This window comes from Petaurus breviceps, unplaced genomic scaffold (genome assembly GCF_028583685.1).
Source record: "Petaurus breviceps papuanus isolate PSGF00001 unplaced genomic scaffold, PetGlider_PUasm1.0 188, whole genome shotgun sequence".
NCBI lineage: Eukaryota > Metazoa > Chordata > Mammalia > Diprotodontia > Petauridae > Petaurus > Petaurus breviceps.
In genome coordinates, this window is record NW_027185804.1 from 35,537,928 (window position 1) to 35,553,634 (window position 15,707).

The 15,707-nt window shown below is 43.4% G+C and overlaps 1 protein-coding gene across 5 annotated transcripts in view; it reads left to right on the top strand.

Annotated features, from left to right (window-relative positions):
• LOC138163863 (transmembrane protein 263-like) overlaps positions 1-15,707 on the top strand; it is a 384,530-nt gene that overhangs the window by 11,443 nt on the left and 357,380 nt on the right. Inside the window, exon 1 of one of the 5 annotated variants that reach the window (XM_069091483.1) lies at positions 197-770. The exons of 1 other annotated variant lie outside the window; for it this stretch is intronic. In XM_069091483.1, coding sequence (XP_068947584.1) covers positions 735-770 — 36 coding nt within the window. In that variant the 5' untranslated portion in view covers positions 197-734. Of the gene's footprint in view, positions 1-196; positions 771-1,030; positions 1,134-15,707 lie in introns of those variants that run through there. 3 more of the 5 variants (XM_069091485.1, XM_069091487.1, XM_069091488.1) reach the window with 3 other exon arrangements.

Genomic DNA, 15,707 nt, shown 5'->3' on the forward strand with positions numbered 1-15,707 from the left:
CCAACCCACACCTGTGATTTTATGTCTGTGGGATTTTCAGGATGGAAACTCCCTACACCAATGCACATCAGAAATTCATCTGTACATTGTAGTCTCAGAATATCACCTGGTATCCTGAAAGGCTGAGTAGGTTGTGGATGGTGTCACAGCTAGTATACCAGAGGGGGAAACCAGGTCTTCCTGACTCCAAGACCCTGCACACAAGCATACAGGGCTGGATTTTTTAAGAAATGTGAAGGCTGGACTTGGAGTTAGGAGGGTTTGAGCTCAAATCTTGCCTCAAACACTCAGCTGTGTGACCTCAAGACAGGTCGGTGACACAGTGGGCAGAGCCTCAGAAACTTACTAGTTATGCAATCCTGGGCAATTTAATCTCTTCCTTGCCCAGTTTTCTCAACTGTAAATAAAATGAGGGCAATAAAAAGCACCTACCTATTTAACAAGTGCCTTCTTTGTGCCCAGCTCTGTGCTAAGTGCTAGGGATACACAAAGGAATAAAAGACAGTTGCTACCCTTGAGGAGCTCCCAGCCTGAAGGAGGAGCCAAGCAGCAATATACAGGATGAAGAGAAAGTAAGAGAGAAGGCACTGGGATTGAAGTGTTGGGAACGGCTTCCAAGAAAAGAGACATTTTAGCTGGGCCCTAAAGGGAGTCGGGACGGTCAGAAGTCAGAGTGGAGAAGGGAGAGCACTCCAGGCATGGGGAGAGCCCAAGGCAATGCCCAGAACTGAGAGATGGAGGGTCTGGAGGTGAAGAGTACATGTCAGGAGGTAAGGTCTAAGAAGACTGGAAGGATAAGAGGCAGCCAGGTGATGAAAGGCTCTGAATGCCAAGCCACATTTTGTATTTTCCCTGGAGATGATGGGGAGCCCCTGGAGTTTGTTAAACATGTGGGGGTTGGAGGGGTGCTTGAGGAAAATCACTTTGGTGACTGAATGGAGGACAGACTAGAATGGGGAGTGAGGTGTGGCCCCTGGCAGGGAGACCCACCCACAACCATTACAATGATTCAGGGGTGAGGCGATGAGGGCTTGCATCAGAGGGAGGGCAGGGTCAGAGTAGTGAAGGAGGGTATTCCAAAGATGCTGCAAAGGTGAAATCAGCAAGTCCTGGCAACAGCTTGGACATGGGAGGTGAGAGCTAGTGAGGCGTCGGCATAACTCCTAGGGTGTGAGCCTGAGGGACTGGGAGGATGGTGTTGCCCTCTACCATAATGGGGGTAGTTTGGAAGGGGAGAAAGTTAAAGGGAAAGATAATGAATTTGGTTTTGGACATACTGCGTTTAAGCTATCTCCTGGACGTCTTTTTGGAGATGGCTGAAAGACAGTTGGAGATGCAAGACTGGAGATCAGCAAAGAGACTGGGGCTGGATAGGTAGAACTGAGCATCATTAGCATAGAGATGGTCATTCAGTCCTTGGGAGTTGATGAGATCCCCAAGTGAAGTATTGGAGAAAAGAAAGGGTCTAGGGCAGAGCCCTGTGGGACACCTGTGGTTGTAGCGTGGGATCTGGGGGAGGATCAGATGCGATGCTGTTTGTAAAGCTAAGCTTAGCATAGCACCTGGCACAAAGTCCAGGCTTAACAAATGCTTGTCCCTTCTGTTCTTTCCTTCTCTTAACTGCTGAGACTCAGTGTCCTCATCTGTAAAGTGGGGATAATAATAGTATCAACCTCAGGGTGGTCAGCCTGTGTAAAGTACTTTGCAAATTAGGCAGCACTATGTAAATGCTAGCCCTCATCCTGCTCCTCCTCTTCCTCTTCCTCCTTCTGCTCCTCCTCTTCCCCTCCTCTCCTTCCTCCTCCTTTTCCTCCCCTTCCCCACCTCCTCACTTCTAGGATCCCATACACACTCCTCTATTTGGCATTTAAAGCCTGTCTCCATCTGGCTCTAGCCTGCTTTCTCAGGTTTATCCTGTATTACGCCCCTCCATGTGCTCTTTGGTGCTGTGCTCAGTGTTCCATCTCTGTACCCTTCCTCAGGCCATCTGCTCTGCCTCAAATGCCTCTTCTCCCCTTTGCCTTAGATGATCCCCAGTTTCCTTCAAAGAGCAGCCCAAACACCACTTTCCACAATAAGCCTTTCTCAATCCCTGCCCCCCCCATCCCCAGATGCTACATCAGGGAGCAGATTCTCCTACTGTTAGTAGTTACACTACTTGTTTAGTCAACCCTTTTTTCACAGGGTTTACAGATGGAAGGGACTTTAGATCATTAAATGTAATCCTCTCCTTGTATGAGGTCTGGAGAGGGCAGGTGATTAACCCAAAGTCTCAGCCAGCTGGTAAGTGACAGAATCCAGCTCTCTTATTTTCCTACTCTAGTATTCCTTCTCTACAGTCCCAAGGCCTGAGGGTTATTTATTTATCTTTGCATCTTTCTCTGTGTCTAGTATGGTATTTTGCATGTGTAGGCATACTACTACATGTGTGCTAGGTGGTAGGAATTAAAAGACAAAGAGGAGGAGACAAACCCTGGGCTCTGTCAAAGGCTCTGTGGAACACAAGCTAGAAAGACCCCAAGTACAAGCCCAGTGGGAGCCTCAGGTGGGCTGCCCCAGGAGCCTGGCCCACTGACTTTGAAAAGTCCCACAGATAGGGTTTTTCTCCCTCTATGGCAGTTCTCAAAGACCCTCTCATAGGTAGATCTTGTCATTTGGTAGAAACAGATGAAATTGTGATTCTCTGAGAGTTGAAGTTCCATTTCCCTAGTGTTTTCAGGTATTCAAAACACTTAGCTCAGAAAAGCCCTGTTAGGTAGGGAGTGTAAGGGTTACTGTCTCTATTGGAAAGAGAAGATCATTCTTAGTTTCTGTGGGTCTCTGAGATACGGCCTTAGTGAGGTGAAATGACTCTTCTCCATAGCCAGAAAGTGTCCAGACTGGAACTTGAACCTGGGTCTCCTGCCTCTTGATCCAGTGTTATCTCCACTATCCTCCTCATATCAAATTTCCTCTTTTGGGTATTCTTTCCGGACCTCTAACATGGTTTCTTAAATCCTCTGAGTGTATCTGCGGTTACATACATTTTGTAGACATCGTGTTCCAGCAGCATGTGGGTCTGCTTGGGTGTGTTTGGTCAGCTGTTTTTCAGACAGTTGCTGCCACATGGGGAAATGCTCCATGATATGATACATGAAGATGCTGAGACAACTCCCAGCTGTTTTTGTGAAACTGCTGCTTGTGCCCATGTGTAGCGCACAGATGAATCATAGGGGAGAGGAAATAACTCATCTGAAGTGTCTTTGCCTCAGAAAAGATCCCTGGGCCAAAGCCGAGAGACACAGTCCCTTGTCCCTGAGGGAATGAGCTAAGTAAGGATGGTCAAGTAAGAGAACACACTGCTAGGAGACCAGAGTCAAGGACTTAACTGATATCACAGGATATTTAGAGATAGTTCCAGCTTAATTAGTGGGTCTGGACTCAGAATGTCAGTGGTCAAAAGGGTGCCAGAATACAGAACTTTTTTTCAGAACTGAAAAAGATCTGAGAACATGGAATTGCAGAGGTGGAGAGAACCCTACAGCCCAGGCAGGAGGACGGCCACCCTGGAAGGCACCTGAGCTCCCAGAAGGTGGGATGCTGGAGAGAAGGTCAGAAAAGGGGAAGTGACTCACCCAAGGTGATGCTGCCTGGAGAGGAAGTGACAGGATCAGAACTTTATCCTGATGTGCTGACTGACATTCCTCTAGGCAGCCGTGCCCTGTGAGCAGCATTGGAGTCTGTTTGTTTGTTAACCTTCCTCTTCCGAAAGTGATTATGGAGTTTTATTTCTGTGAAGATTGATGGTTCAGAACATAGTCAGCTCTCCAACTTGATTTATTTTATATCCTATTTATGAATTAGGACGTGTTTACAGTGAAAGGATAATTCAGAGGATGATAAGGCTACTGGAAAACATAAAGGGATAATTGAACCTCAAAGTCTGTTAAACACTGTGGTCTTACATCTTGCAGCGCCGCATTTGGTAACAGGGCCTGACCTGACTTCGGCATTCAGTTTCTTCCTACCTTTCTTGTTCCTCCCTTTCTCCATTACATTTCATGAAATTAGATTTCTTCTTCCCACTTGTTCTTCCCCTCTTTGGGGGCCTGGGCAAGTAAGGGAGGATCATTAATGTGAAATTGCAAAAAAAAAAATTAATTGGATTTTCTACAGAAATAATACTTTAAATTAGTGTGGCATAATAGAAAGTGTCCTGGATTTCAAATCACAGGACTTGAATTCAAATCTTGGCTCTGGTACTTTTTACCTGTGGGAAATTAGGCAAATCACTGCCTCTCTCTGGGTGTCGTTTTCTCGGTAAAGTGAGGCCTACATGACATCTAAGGTCACTTACAGGCTTCTGAGCAGAGTCAGGGTCAATGAGCAGGGGACAGCCACAGAGAGGCAGATGTAGATTTGCTCTCAAGAAGAATTACTAGCAGTGAATGCTGCCCAGCGGTGGGGTGAGCAGCCTTCTTGGGAAGGAGTGGGTCCATGCTCCCTCAGCAGAAGTCAGTTCTGTTGTAGTGGGGATTCCTTTTCATGCATCTGTAGGATGGGAAGGCTGCTAAGGACCCTGCCAGCTCAAACATGTGGTGATGCTGTACGTCACCATTCCACAAGCTATATGGACGTCCCTTGAAGATGAGATTGCCAAAGTACCCTCTTCTGTTTAGCCCAGCAATGGGATTTCTGAAGGGAGTGTTTTCTTTTCAAACTGTGTTACAAAACAGCTGGACCAGTTCACAGTTTTCCCAAGAGTACACTGATGTATCTATTCTCAAAGCTCCTCCAGCATTTCTCATTTCCCTTCTTTGTCAGCTTTGCTTATCTGATGGATGTGAGGCAACACCTCAGAGTTGTTTTAATGAGCATTTTTCCCATTGTTAGTGATTTGGGAGTGGGGTTTTTTTCATGTGACTATTGATAACCTGGATTTCTTCCTCTGAAATTGCTTTTTCCTGTCTTTTGACCACTTATCAATTGGGGAATGGTTCTTATTCTTATAACCTTGAAATACTTCCCCATCTTAGAAATAGACCTTTATCAGAAAAATTTGCTGCAAAGATTTTTTTTTTTTGCTATTTATCTGCTTCTCTTCTAATTTTAGCTGAATTGGTTTTGTTTGTGCAAAATTTCTTTTTAATTTTACATATTCTGAACTGTTTATTTTATCTTATGTGAACCTCTCTTTCTCTTGTTTGGTCATGAATTCTTCCCTTATCCATAGATCTGGCAGGTAATTTCTTCCACACTCCTTGAATTTGTTTATGATATCACCCTTTATGTCCACGTCATGTACCCATTTGGAGCTTGTCTAGGTATGTGGTATGAGATGTTGGTCAGTGCCCACTTTCTGCCAGACTGCTTTCCAGTTTGCCCAGTGGTTTTTGTTGAATGGTGACTTCTCGCCTCCAGTGACTGGGATCTTTGGGTTTATCAAACACTCATTTGCTTCAGTTCTGCTGATCTCTGTTTCTTGTCTCTTACCAAATTGTTTGGATGATTGCTACTTTGTAGTGCAGTTTGAGATCCAGCAGTATGAGGCCTGAAAAGGTATTTTTACTGATAGGCCCGTGTCTTCTGAAAAAACCTGGAAGCTTCTGCCTTGGGACTTGAAAAACTGGCTTTGCCCAGGGGTTTTATCACTTGGCTCCAGTGCCTTGTACTTCATGTGGAAAAACAGTTGGGCATGTTCTGCTTGACCCAGAGGGCAGAGCTAGGGCCAGTAATCAGAAGCAACAGAGACATATTTAGCCTGGATGTCAGAAAGGACTTCCTAACAATAAGAGGGGTCTAAAAGTGGCAGGAACAGCCTTGGGAATGAATGCATCCCCCTCACCAGAGGTCCTGAAGGACCACCTGCCAGGCTTACTGTCCAGGGCAGTCCTTTTATAGGAATGGATTAGACTAGCTGACCTCTGAGGGCCTTGCCAACATTGACATTGTGTGGTTTTTAGGTATCTAAATGGTGCAGTGGATCGAGTTCAGATCCTGCCTTGGCAGTTACAAGCTGTGGATCCCTGGGCAAGTCACTTAACCTCTGTCTGCCCCCATGTATTGGTTGGTAAAATGGAGATAATGGGAGTATGCACTTCACTGGGTTGTTGTAAGGATCAAATGAGATAATATTTGTGAGATTTTGTTGTGAATCTTAAAGCACTGTATAAATGCTTGTTATTATTCTGATTCCAGAATTGTGCTCCCATCTCTGTGCTCAGTAGGGTGACCACATCACTAGTCTAACCTTATGGGCCTTTCTTTTGAGCAAATGACAAAATCCTGTGACGTTAGGCAAGCTGCTCAGCCTCGTTTGGTCTCACCTCTGTACCACTTTAAGCACACTGTCCTCCCTATCATCCTAGGAGGGTGGGAGGAAACTGAGACTCAGAGGGAGGAAGGGCCTTGCTGGGGGGTCTCCTGACTTCAGATGGAGCTTTCTTCCTATTATGCCATGTCCCTTCTCCAAGCCAAATGGAATACAAATAGAGTAGAACCCTGGAGGTCATGTCAGACACATACTAGCTGTGTGATTCTGGGTGAATCACTTCACTTTTCTCATCCTCAATTTTCATATCCATAAAATGGGGATAACAATAGCATCCATCTCTCATGGCGGTTGTGAGGATCAAATGAGGTAATGTAAAAATAAAGTACTTTGTAAATCTTAACCTTGGACATAACACAGCGTCCCAAAGTGTTGGTGCAGTTTGAGAGCTTCAGACTGAGGCTGTCAAAGATGCCTCCATGATTTCTGATAGAGTACAAACCATAGAGAAGGGGGGGCTTCCAAATAAGAGCCAGTGTCTAGTCATTGCATCCACTGTCAGGAGACAGTGATTAGAAATATCAGAACAATCAATACGTTAATAGCATACATTAGTCACCTACTGTATACTGGGCATTGCACTTGAGGATATAAATAAAAAAGTGAAACAATATAAATATACCACCCATTTCTTTAGCCAGCTCAGGTTTACAAAGCTTTTCCTCACATCCACAGACAGAATGGGCTGATAGTACAAATATCTCTCTACATTCAGGGTGCAGAGAGGCACCAGGAGAGGGCCTAAGCTATGATTTCAGCACTTGGGGGGCCTTTAGCTGATGCTGAATGTGACTGAGAGTCTTAGAAAGTTGCCTGCACACTCAGCGCTCCTGGGCCTCAGCCCTGTTCTCACAGCTACAAGTCGTCAGAGGCAGGGCCTAAACCCAAGTCTTTCTGACTCCAAGACTGTCCTTACTACCTGCCAGTCTCCTGGTCCAAGTATCACAGCAGTGACTTGCTCATTAGTCATACATCTAGGAGCCATCCTAGTCAGAATTCACACTCGGCTCTTCTATGCCTTCTGTCTGTAAATCCAAAGCTCTCTCCAGGCACCTCAGCTGCTTCCCTGTGCACTAGGCCTGTGTTGGGGTTTCAGTTTTCCTGTTTCCATCCTGATTCTTATCACTATGTTTTTATTCTCCCTTACAGTTGAAGAAAGCAGAAGGATATAGTTCATCTGTCCTTGACTCTGTTTATAATCACAAATACGAAAGGAAGAGAAAGAGATTGAGTTTATAGGGTTGGTTCTTTGTGTTTCCTAATTTATCTCTCTCCAGCAGCAGTAGACTGAGCAGGCTTTCCTCTTTGTTTCAGATGTGGGAAACTGAAATATGAATCGGTGTTGATGAGAGAATAAAGGAATGAAAGGGGCATAAATCTTATCTTCTCACAACCCTAGAAGATCAGCTCCCCTGAAGAAGGGGATTATGCTTCTGTAATTAACTGCTTTGCAGCCTTTGGGGATGACTCCAGAGGCTGAATAAGAGTTGTAATTAAAGGCAGACTGGGCCTGGAAGTGATTGCGAGCTTGTTCCTACCCTGATTCTAGGGCAAGACACACTTTCCCAGGCCCTGGCTTTAATGGTTACAGAATTAGTTATTAAGCAATGAATTTTAAGAAAGGGATAAGCCAGTAGATGCCCGTTCACTAACAGACCCTACATGTTCAGAGGAGGCTCTGGGTACATGTGGACTATGAAATGCAAAGGTGTAGGGCTTGTATGTGCTCCAAGGTCACAGGATCATACATGTCAAGTTCATAAGGACCATTTAGTAGTTGCCCACATTTTATAGAGGAGGAGGAAAAGTGACTTGCCTGAGGTTATGCAGGTAATAGATGGAAGAGCTGTGATTCAAGCTCAAGTCCTCTGGATTGATGACCATTGTTCTCCCCCCTTCCCCAGTCTGACACCACCAAGTCTAATGAAAGGGTCACTCTGTGTCACTAGATTAGTGACGCTCAGGAGATTGATATTTAGTTAGCCCTGGTTCAGATGCAGATGATAGGCAAGACACTTTACTCCTGTGGGGCTCAGTTTCCCAACTGTAAAATTAGAAAGTTGGATCCAATCAGGAGTTCTTACCTTTTTTTGTGTCATGGACCCGTCCTGCTATCTGATGAAGCCTATGGATCCTTCTCAGCATAATGTTTTTAAATGAATAAAATAAATTAAATAAAATATTTATGCATAAAATAAAATGCATAAGAATCATAGGAATGCATAGGAAACAATTACATTGAAATACATTTACCAAAACATTTACAAAAACAAATTCATGGACCCCTGGGGGGGGGGGTCGGTGGCTCCCAGGTGAAGAGCCTCTGGATTAGATGGTCTATAAAACCGATCTACATTCTTTAATTAAGAAAATATATTTCTGATATCTTTTTTATACCAACTGCTTTTTCCCATATATCCATCCTCTTGTATCCCTTCCCTTTCCTCCTCCAAGAGCCATCTCTTATAACAGTTTTTTTTAAAGGAAAAGGGGAAAAAATTCAGTAAAACCAATCAACACAATGAAAAAATCTGATTTGATATGCTTCATTCCCCGCCCATGAATCCCACCTCTGCACGGAGGAGTAGGGAATGTCTTCTCCTATCTCTCCCTTGACATTGAGCTTGTTCTTTATAATTTTGCACATATTTAGTTTCAGTCATGTTATGGTTGTGCTTCTGTTTTCATTATTATAGTCATCGTGCATATTGTTTCCTGGCTGTTTATTTCACTTTGCATCAGTTTAGTAAGTCTCTGCTTCTCTGAACTCCTCATATTGTTGTTTCTTGCAGAACACTATTCCATCACCTTTATGTATCACAACTCATTTAGCCATTTGCCAGTCAGTGGGCATCTATGTTGTTTCCAGTTATTTACTACTACAAAAAAAACACTGCTATCAATCATTTGTATATCTGGAGCCTTTCTCTAAGTTAGTGACCCCCTTGGGACACGTGCATGGCAGAAGAACCATCTGGATCCCATCTACATTTGAAGGTTCTTTCTGACTCTAACATCTTGTGTTCCCAGGGCTCTTCTAGCTCTAAAAATCATATGATTTCTCAAAGAATGGATCCTCTCCCAATACCGACACTTAAAAACAGCCTGAGCAGCTGACCAGTGTACCATCGTGTGAATGGAAAGCTAGTGAATAGGTTTCCAGCAGTGGTAGGTACTTACTAATCAACTGTGCAGTTTGCCTAGTAATAAAGGCCACATGTGGCTTCTGCCTAGGAAAAACTGATGGGAAGATCTGGCACAGAGAGTGGATTTGGGGCCCTCAGTATTTTTCCCTTTCAAATATTTGTGCCCTGCTCATCATAGGCCCTTCTACCAGCTGGCATGGGAGTGTCCACTGGATGGTGAACATGTTTGCCAATCCATTTACTCAGCCCTGCAGCCAGAATGAATATCTTGTTTTGCCACTACACTTGAGACATTTCCAATATGAAAACAACTGAAACCACTGTTTCGATTTTGGAAATGCTTGCTGGCCAAACTAATGTTTGTGAGTGAGAAATGTTTAGGCAGATATGCATGCTGATGCTTGTTGTGTTTGCCTTCTAAAAACAGCTGCTTTCTTTTTTTCTGTTGTATACACAGGCTTAACACCATCCTTCAGTGTTTGGTGGGTACCCCAGTGCAGAACTCAGTGAAGCCTTTTAGGACAGGAACAGGGACAGGAACACTGTCCCAGCTTTTCCCTCATTCGTGGTGTAGATGAGTGGTGTTGGCTCTTCCTCATGTGTGAGTGGTGACAGTGGCCTCCCACATGTGTGCCCCATCTCTGCCAACTGAAATCCTACCTCATCTTCAAGGCCACTTCTTCCAGGCTGCCTTCCTTGATTACCAGGCCCAATAAGAAAAAATCCCCTGTCTCTTTGGGCTAAAATTTCTTTTTTTTTTTAAATTAAATTTTATGTTTATTTTTAGTTTACATCATTCATTTCTACAAGATTTTGAGTTACAAATTTTCTCCCTTACTCCTACCTACCCCGCCATCCCACTGTATACTCCTTCCACCAATCTGCTCTCTCCTCTATCCTCCTCCATCCCCCCTCCAACTTTCCAGTAGGTCATGATGGATCTCTATACCCTAGTGCCTGTATATCTTATTTCCCAGTTGCATGTAAAAAATATATATATATATTTTTAATTTGATTTTAAAATTTTGAATTCCAGATTCTTCCCTTCTTCCTTTGTCACCCACCCTTACTGGGAAGATAAGCAGTTCAGTATAGGTTGTACATGTGTAGCTATGCAAAACATTTCCATAGTGGATATATTGTGAAAGACTGACTATATTTCCCTCCATCCTATCCCACTCCCCACTTGTTCTATTTTCTACTTTGACCCTGTCCCTTTTCAAAAGTGTGTGCTTCCAACTTCCCTCCCCCCCAGCCTGACCTCCCCTCCATCATCCCCCCTCTCTCATCCCCTTTCCCCCTATTCTCCTGTAGGATGAGATACCCTATTTAGTGTGTATGTCATTCCCTCCCTAAGCCAAATTCAATGAGAGTAAGGTTGACTCATTCCCTTTTGCCTTCCTGTTCTTCCCCTCCATTATAACAGTTTTCCATGCCTCTTCTATATGAGATAATTTACCCCATTCTGTCTCTCTCCATCTCCTCTCATTATATTCCTCTCTCACCTCTCAATTTCACCTTTTAAGTATCATCCCTTCTTATTAACTTGGTACTGCTCCCTCTGTCTATGTATACCTGTACACATATATACACACTCACATATGTATTCATATGCCCATATACCCTCCTATATAGACACATGTAAGTATGTATACATATATATACACACACACACACACACATTTATATTCCCTTCAACTATTCTCATACTGAGAAAAGTTTCATAAGTTACAATTATCATTTTTTCCATGTAGGAATGTAAACAGTTCAACTTTGATAAGTTCCTTATATTTTCTTTTTCCTGTTCACCTTCTCATGTTTCTCCTGCTTCTTGTACCTGAATGTTACATTTTCTATTCAACTATAGTTTTTTAATCACGAATGCTTAAGAATGGGGCAGCTAGGTGGTGTAGTGAATAGAGCACTGGCCCTGGAGTCAGGAGGACCTGAGTATAAATACGGCCTCAGACACTTAACACAAAAACTAGCCGTGTGACCTTGGGCAAGTCACTTAACCCCAAATTTCCCTCCAAAAAGCAAAAAAAAAAAAGTTCAAAGTTCTCTATTCCATTGAATGACCATATTTTCCCCTGAAACATGATACTCAGTTTTGCTGGGTAGGTGATTCTTGGTTTTAATCCCAGCTCCTTTGACCTCCAGAATATCATATTCCCAGCCCTTCAATCCCTCAGTGTAGAAGCTGCCAGATCCTGTGTTATCCTGATTGTGTTTACACAATATTCAAATTGTTTCTTCTTGACTGCTTGTAATATTTTCTCCTTGATCTGGGAATTCTGGAACCTGGCTATAATATTCCTAGGAGTTTTCTTTTGGGGATCTTTTTCAAGAGGTGATCAGTGGATTCTTTCAACCTCTATTTTGCCCTCTGGTTCTAAAACATCAGGGCAATTTTCCTTGAGAATTTCTTGAAGGATGATTTCTAGGTTCTTTTTTTGATCATGGCTTTCAGGTGGTCCAGTAATTTTTAAATTATCTCTCCTGGATCTATTTTCCAGGTCAGTGGTTTTTCCAGTGAGATATTTCACATTGCCCTCTATTTTTTTCATTTGTTTGCATCTGTTTAATAGTATCTTGATTTCTCATAAAATCACTAGCTTCCATTTGCTCCAATCTAATTCTGAAGCAATTATTCTCTTCGGTGAGCTTTTGAAATTCTTTTTCCATATGGCAAATTTGGCTTTTTAAGGCATTCTTCTCCTCATTGGCTTTTTGAGCCTTTTTTTGCCATTTGAGTTAGTCTATTTTTTAAGGTGTTATTTTCTTCAGTCAGTTTGTTGACTCTCTTTTCATGATTTTCTTGCATCATTCTCATTTCTCTTCCTAATTTTTCCTCTACTTCTCTTATTTGGTTTTCAAAATCCTTTTTAAGCTCCTCTATAGCCTGTAACCAGTTCAAATTTTTCTTGGAAGCTTTTGGTGCAGGAGTTCTGACTTCGTTGTCTTCCCCCTGTTCCATGCTTTGATCCTTTTTGTCCCCAAAATAGGAATCTAAGGTTTGACTGCTATGTTTGCTTTGCTTGCTCATGTTGCCACTCAATTACTTGACTTTTGAGCTTTTTGCCACAGTAGAACTCTGCTTCCAGAGAGGGGAGCTTTGTCCCAAATGGCTGGGGTTTGCACAGCTGCTGGAGCTATTAGTTGGGTGCCCTGTCTGAAGCATCCACATGCTCTGGCACCTGGTCATGCATCCCAGGACCTCCACCCTAGACAGTTATCCAGATCCAAGCAGGTTAGAGCAAGAGCAATTACCCCCTCAGAATGGTTGCTTGGTCCCCCTACAATCTACAGGCCAGGAGCTCTGAAGCAGCCACATGGCTGCAGCTGCACGGGCTACTTCTCCCTCCAGGGGGCAGAAGCCGGACTGCACTCCTGGACTCCCTGTTCCCAAATTTCACAACTGACCTCTCACTTTGGCATTTATGGATTGATAATTCTGGAAACCGCTCCAGCTGCTGGTGATCCACTCTCTTGAAGTCCCTGCAGCTGGCGTCGGGTCGTGGCCACCCTGAGGCTAAAACTGTGGCCTCACACAGGGCTGGGCTCTGTTCCCAGAGTGCTGAGATGGACCCTTCCTGCCGGGCTGCCTTCAGCAGGAGGTTAGTTTCTGTCTGTCACTTTGTGCATTCTGTAGCTCTAAAGTTTGTTTAACAGAGTTATTTTTTACATGTATTGGAGGAGGTGGAAGCAGGAGCCCTAAGAAAGTTCTGTTTCTACTCCACCATCTTGGCTCTGCTTGGGATAAAATTTCTATAGCTGTAAATATAATCACATCTGGCCTTCCCTTCCTTTAAGGGATTTGTTTGGGAGTAAATGAGATACAGGTGACCTTGTGCAAGCTCTTTCCCCTCTCTAGGCCATCATTTCTTCATCTGTTAAATGACGAGGTAGGAGTTCCTTCAGGTCTTTTAAGGATGAGATTTGCTGTGCCAGATTTTGTATTCTGTGGTCCCTTTTTGCTCTGACATTCTATTCCATTAGTCACTTCCCAGTAAAAGTCAATTTCACTGGCCTTTGAACTCAGGAACAAGGAACTAGATTAGGAATTCTAGATTCCTGTGGTTTTTTAAACTTGGATGGTAGAAAAATATTGCATTTTTATTTCACTGTAATTAGTGTATTTTGTGATCCTATGTATTGTATTTTATATGTTACAGGAATTCCTAACATTTTTGTTCATGGACCCTTTGAAAGCTTGATACAGCCTTGATATAGACTCCATCTCAGTATAATGCTTTTACATGCATAAAATAAAATACATTTTAGGAAACTGATTATATTGAAGTACAGTTATGAAATTTTTTTTTTAAGTTCACAGATCCCAAATTAAGAACTTCTGATTAGGTATTATTTCCAGAAGGGGTCCATACTGCCAAAGGAGACCATCACAGAAAAGTTGAGCTAGATGAATCCTAACTGAGAGTAGTTTGCAAATGAAGGACCTGAGGCCACCCAGCACATTCATATCCTCCAGAGCTCAAATCACCAACCTCCATCCCCTGAGGACAATAATACATAGTTCTTGTGTCAGGGGGAGGTTGTGAGGATTAATCTAGATGATGATTAAGTTTCATGGAGAATGACTCGTCTTAAACACTGGTTGTTTTACATTTGTCAGGAAAAAGCTTTTCCCTTTCCCAAACATACTTATCTTAGAAATCATAGCTTTCATATTATTGTACCTTGAAACAAGTGATCCATCATGGGGTCACGATCTACCATGGGAATCTGTGACTGAAGAAGAACTCAGAGCATAAAATGCCAAGTCAGGATGTAATTACCCCCCTGATGGCCACACTCATGGTACAGTGAGCCTGGGAAGAGAACTGAGAGACTGTCTCGGACAAGTGCTTCATTTCATAGGAGGAATAAGGCCATGCAGTTAGTTAGTAAGGAGCAGAGCAGGGCTTCCAACCCAAGGCTCTGATTCCAGTCAGTCTTTTGGAGTTGTAGAAATTCTCTCACTTTACTGATGCTGAAACTTCAGTCCAAGGTGGCAAAAGGTCACTTGTGCAACATGGCAGCATAAGAAGCGAATGATGTGGGGAGTCCCTCGGCTACTGTTCCCCCTGACCCATGTTGGCTCTCTGTTCCCACCACAGTCCTTGTCACCCACTTCCATCTCTGCTGAGGCTCCCTTGCCCCATGGAGACTGAGCCTGGACTTTCTAAGGCATCAACTCCTCCCACATTTTTTTGCCTGGTGTTTCTTTTCATTAGCAGCAACCCTGAAGCTTAGGGAGCTGACGTTTACTGGCCAGTACAAATGAGGTCTTCAGTGCACCTCTCTTCTCATCCATTTATATTTTTAAAAGCTTTCAGTCTGTTTTCTTTGGCTCTTCCTTCCAGAGAGTGGAGTGTTGATATTACATCTTGTAACTGCTACTGCAGGGCAGAGAGAGGAGGGGATAAGCATTTATTAACCCCTGTACAAAACACTTTACAAATATTATCCCATTTGATCCTCAGAACAACTCTGGCAGGTGAGTGTCATTATTATCGCCACCTTGCAGTTGAGGAAACTGAGGCAGACAGAGGGTAAATGATTTGCCTGGAGCTGCTAGAAAGTGTTATAATTGGGATTTGAATTCAGGTTTTCCTGGCCCCAGGCCTGTGAACTATGGCACCACCTAGTGGTGTGTTAAGCTCTGAAAGTAACAAAACCTGCCCGAGGCCATGCTCAGCAGCAGAAAGCCAGGGGACTGGGCTTCCAGGCCAGCGCTGTCACTGGCTCACTGTGTGACCATGAGCAGATCTCATGCATCCCTAGGCTTCCTCATCGGAAAAGAACGAGAAGTGGGGCAAGATGATGTCGGAAGTCATTTGTGTCCTAATGTTCTATAGTATAAGGTTCCTCCCATTTTAGGTTAAACTCTTTATTTCCAACGTCTCTGGCAATTCTAACAAATTTCTTTGGTTCCATGGTCTCTTCCAGCTTTGATGTTACTTATTTTATTTGTTAAGGTCCTTCCAGCTCTAGGAGTGTGTGTTTTATGTTCTGAAGTCCCTTCTGAGGCAGTGATTCTATGTTCTACATTCTTAGGTCTTATTTAGCTTCACTATTCTAAGACCTCTTCCAATTCTGACACTATACTCTTTATTCTAAAGTTCAATCCCTAGAGAAAAACCAATGTTCAGTGTTTGGAGGTACCTTCCACTTCAGTCATTCTGTGTTCTATATTCTAAGGTTCTCTCGAGCCTTGACATTCTGTGTTCTGTGTTCCAGAGTCTCCT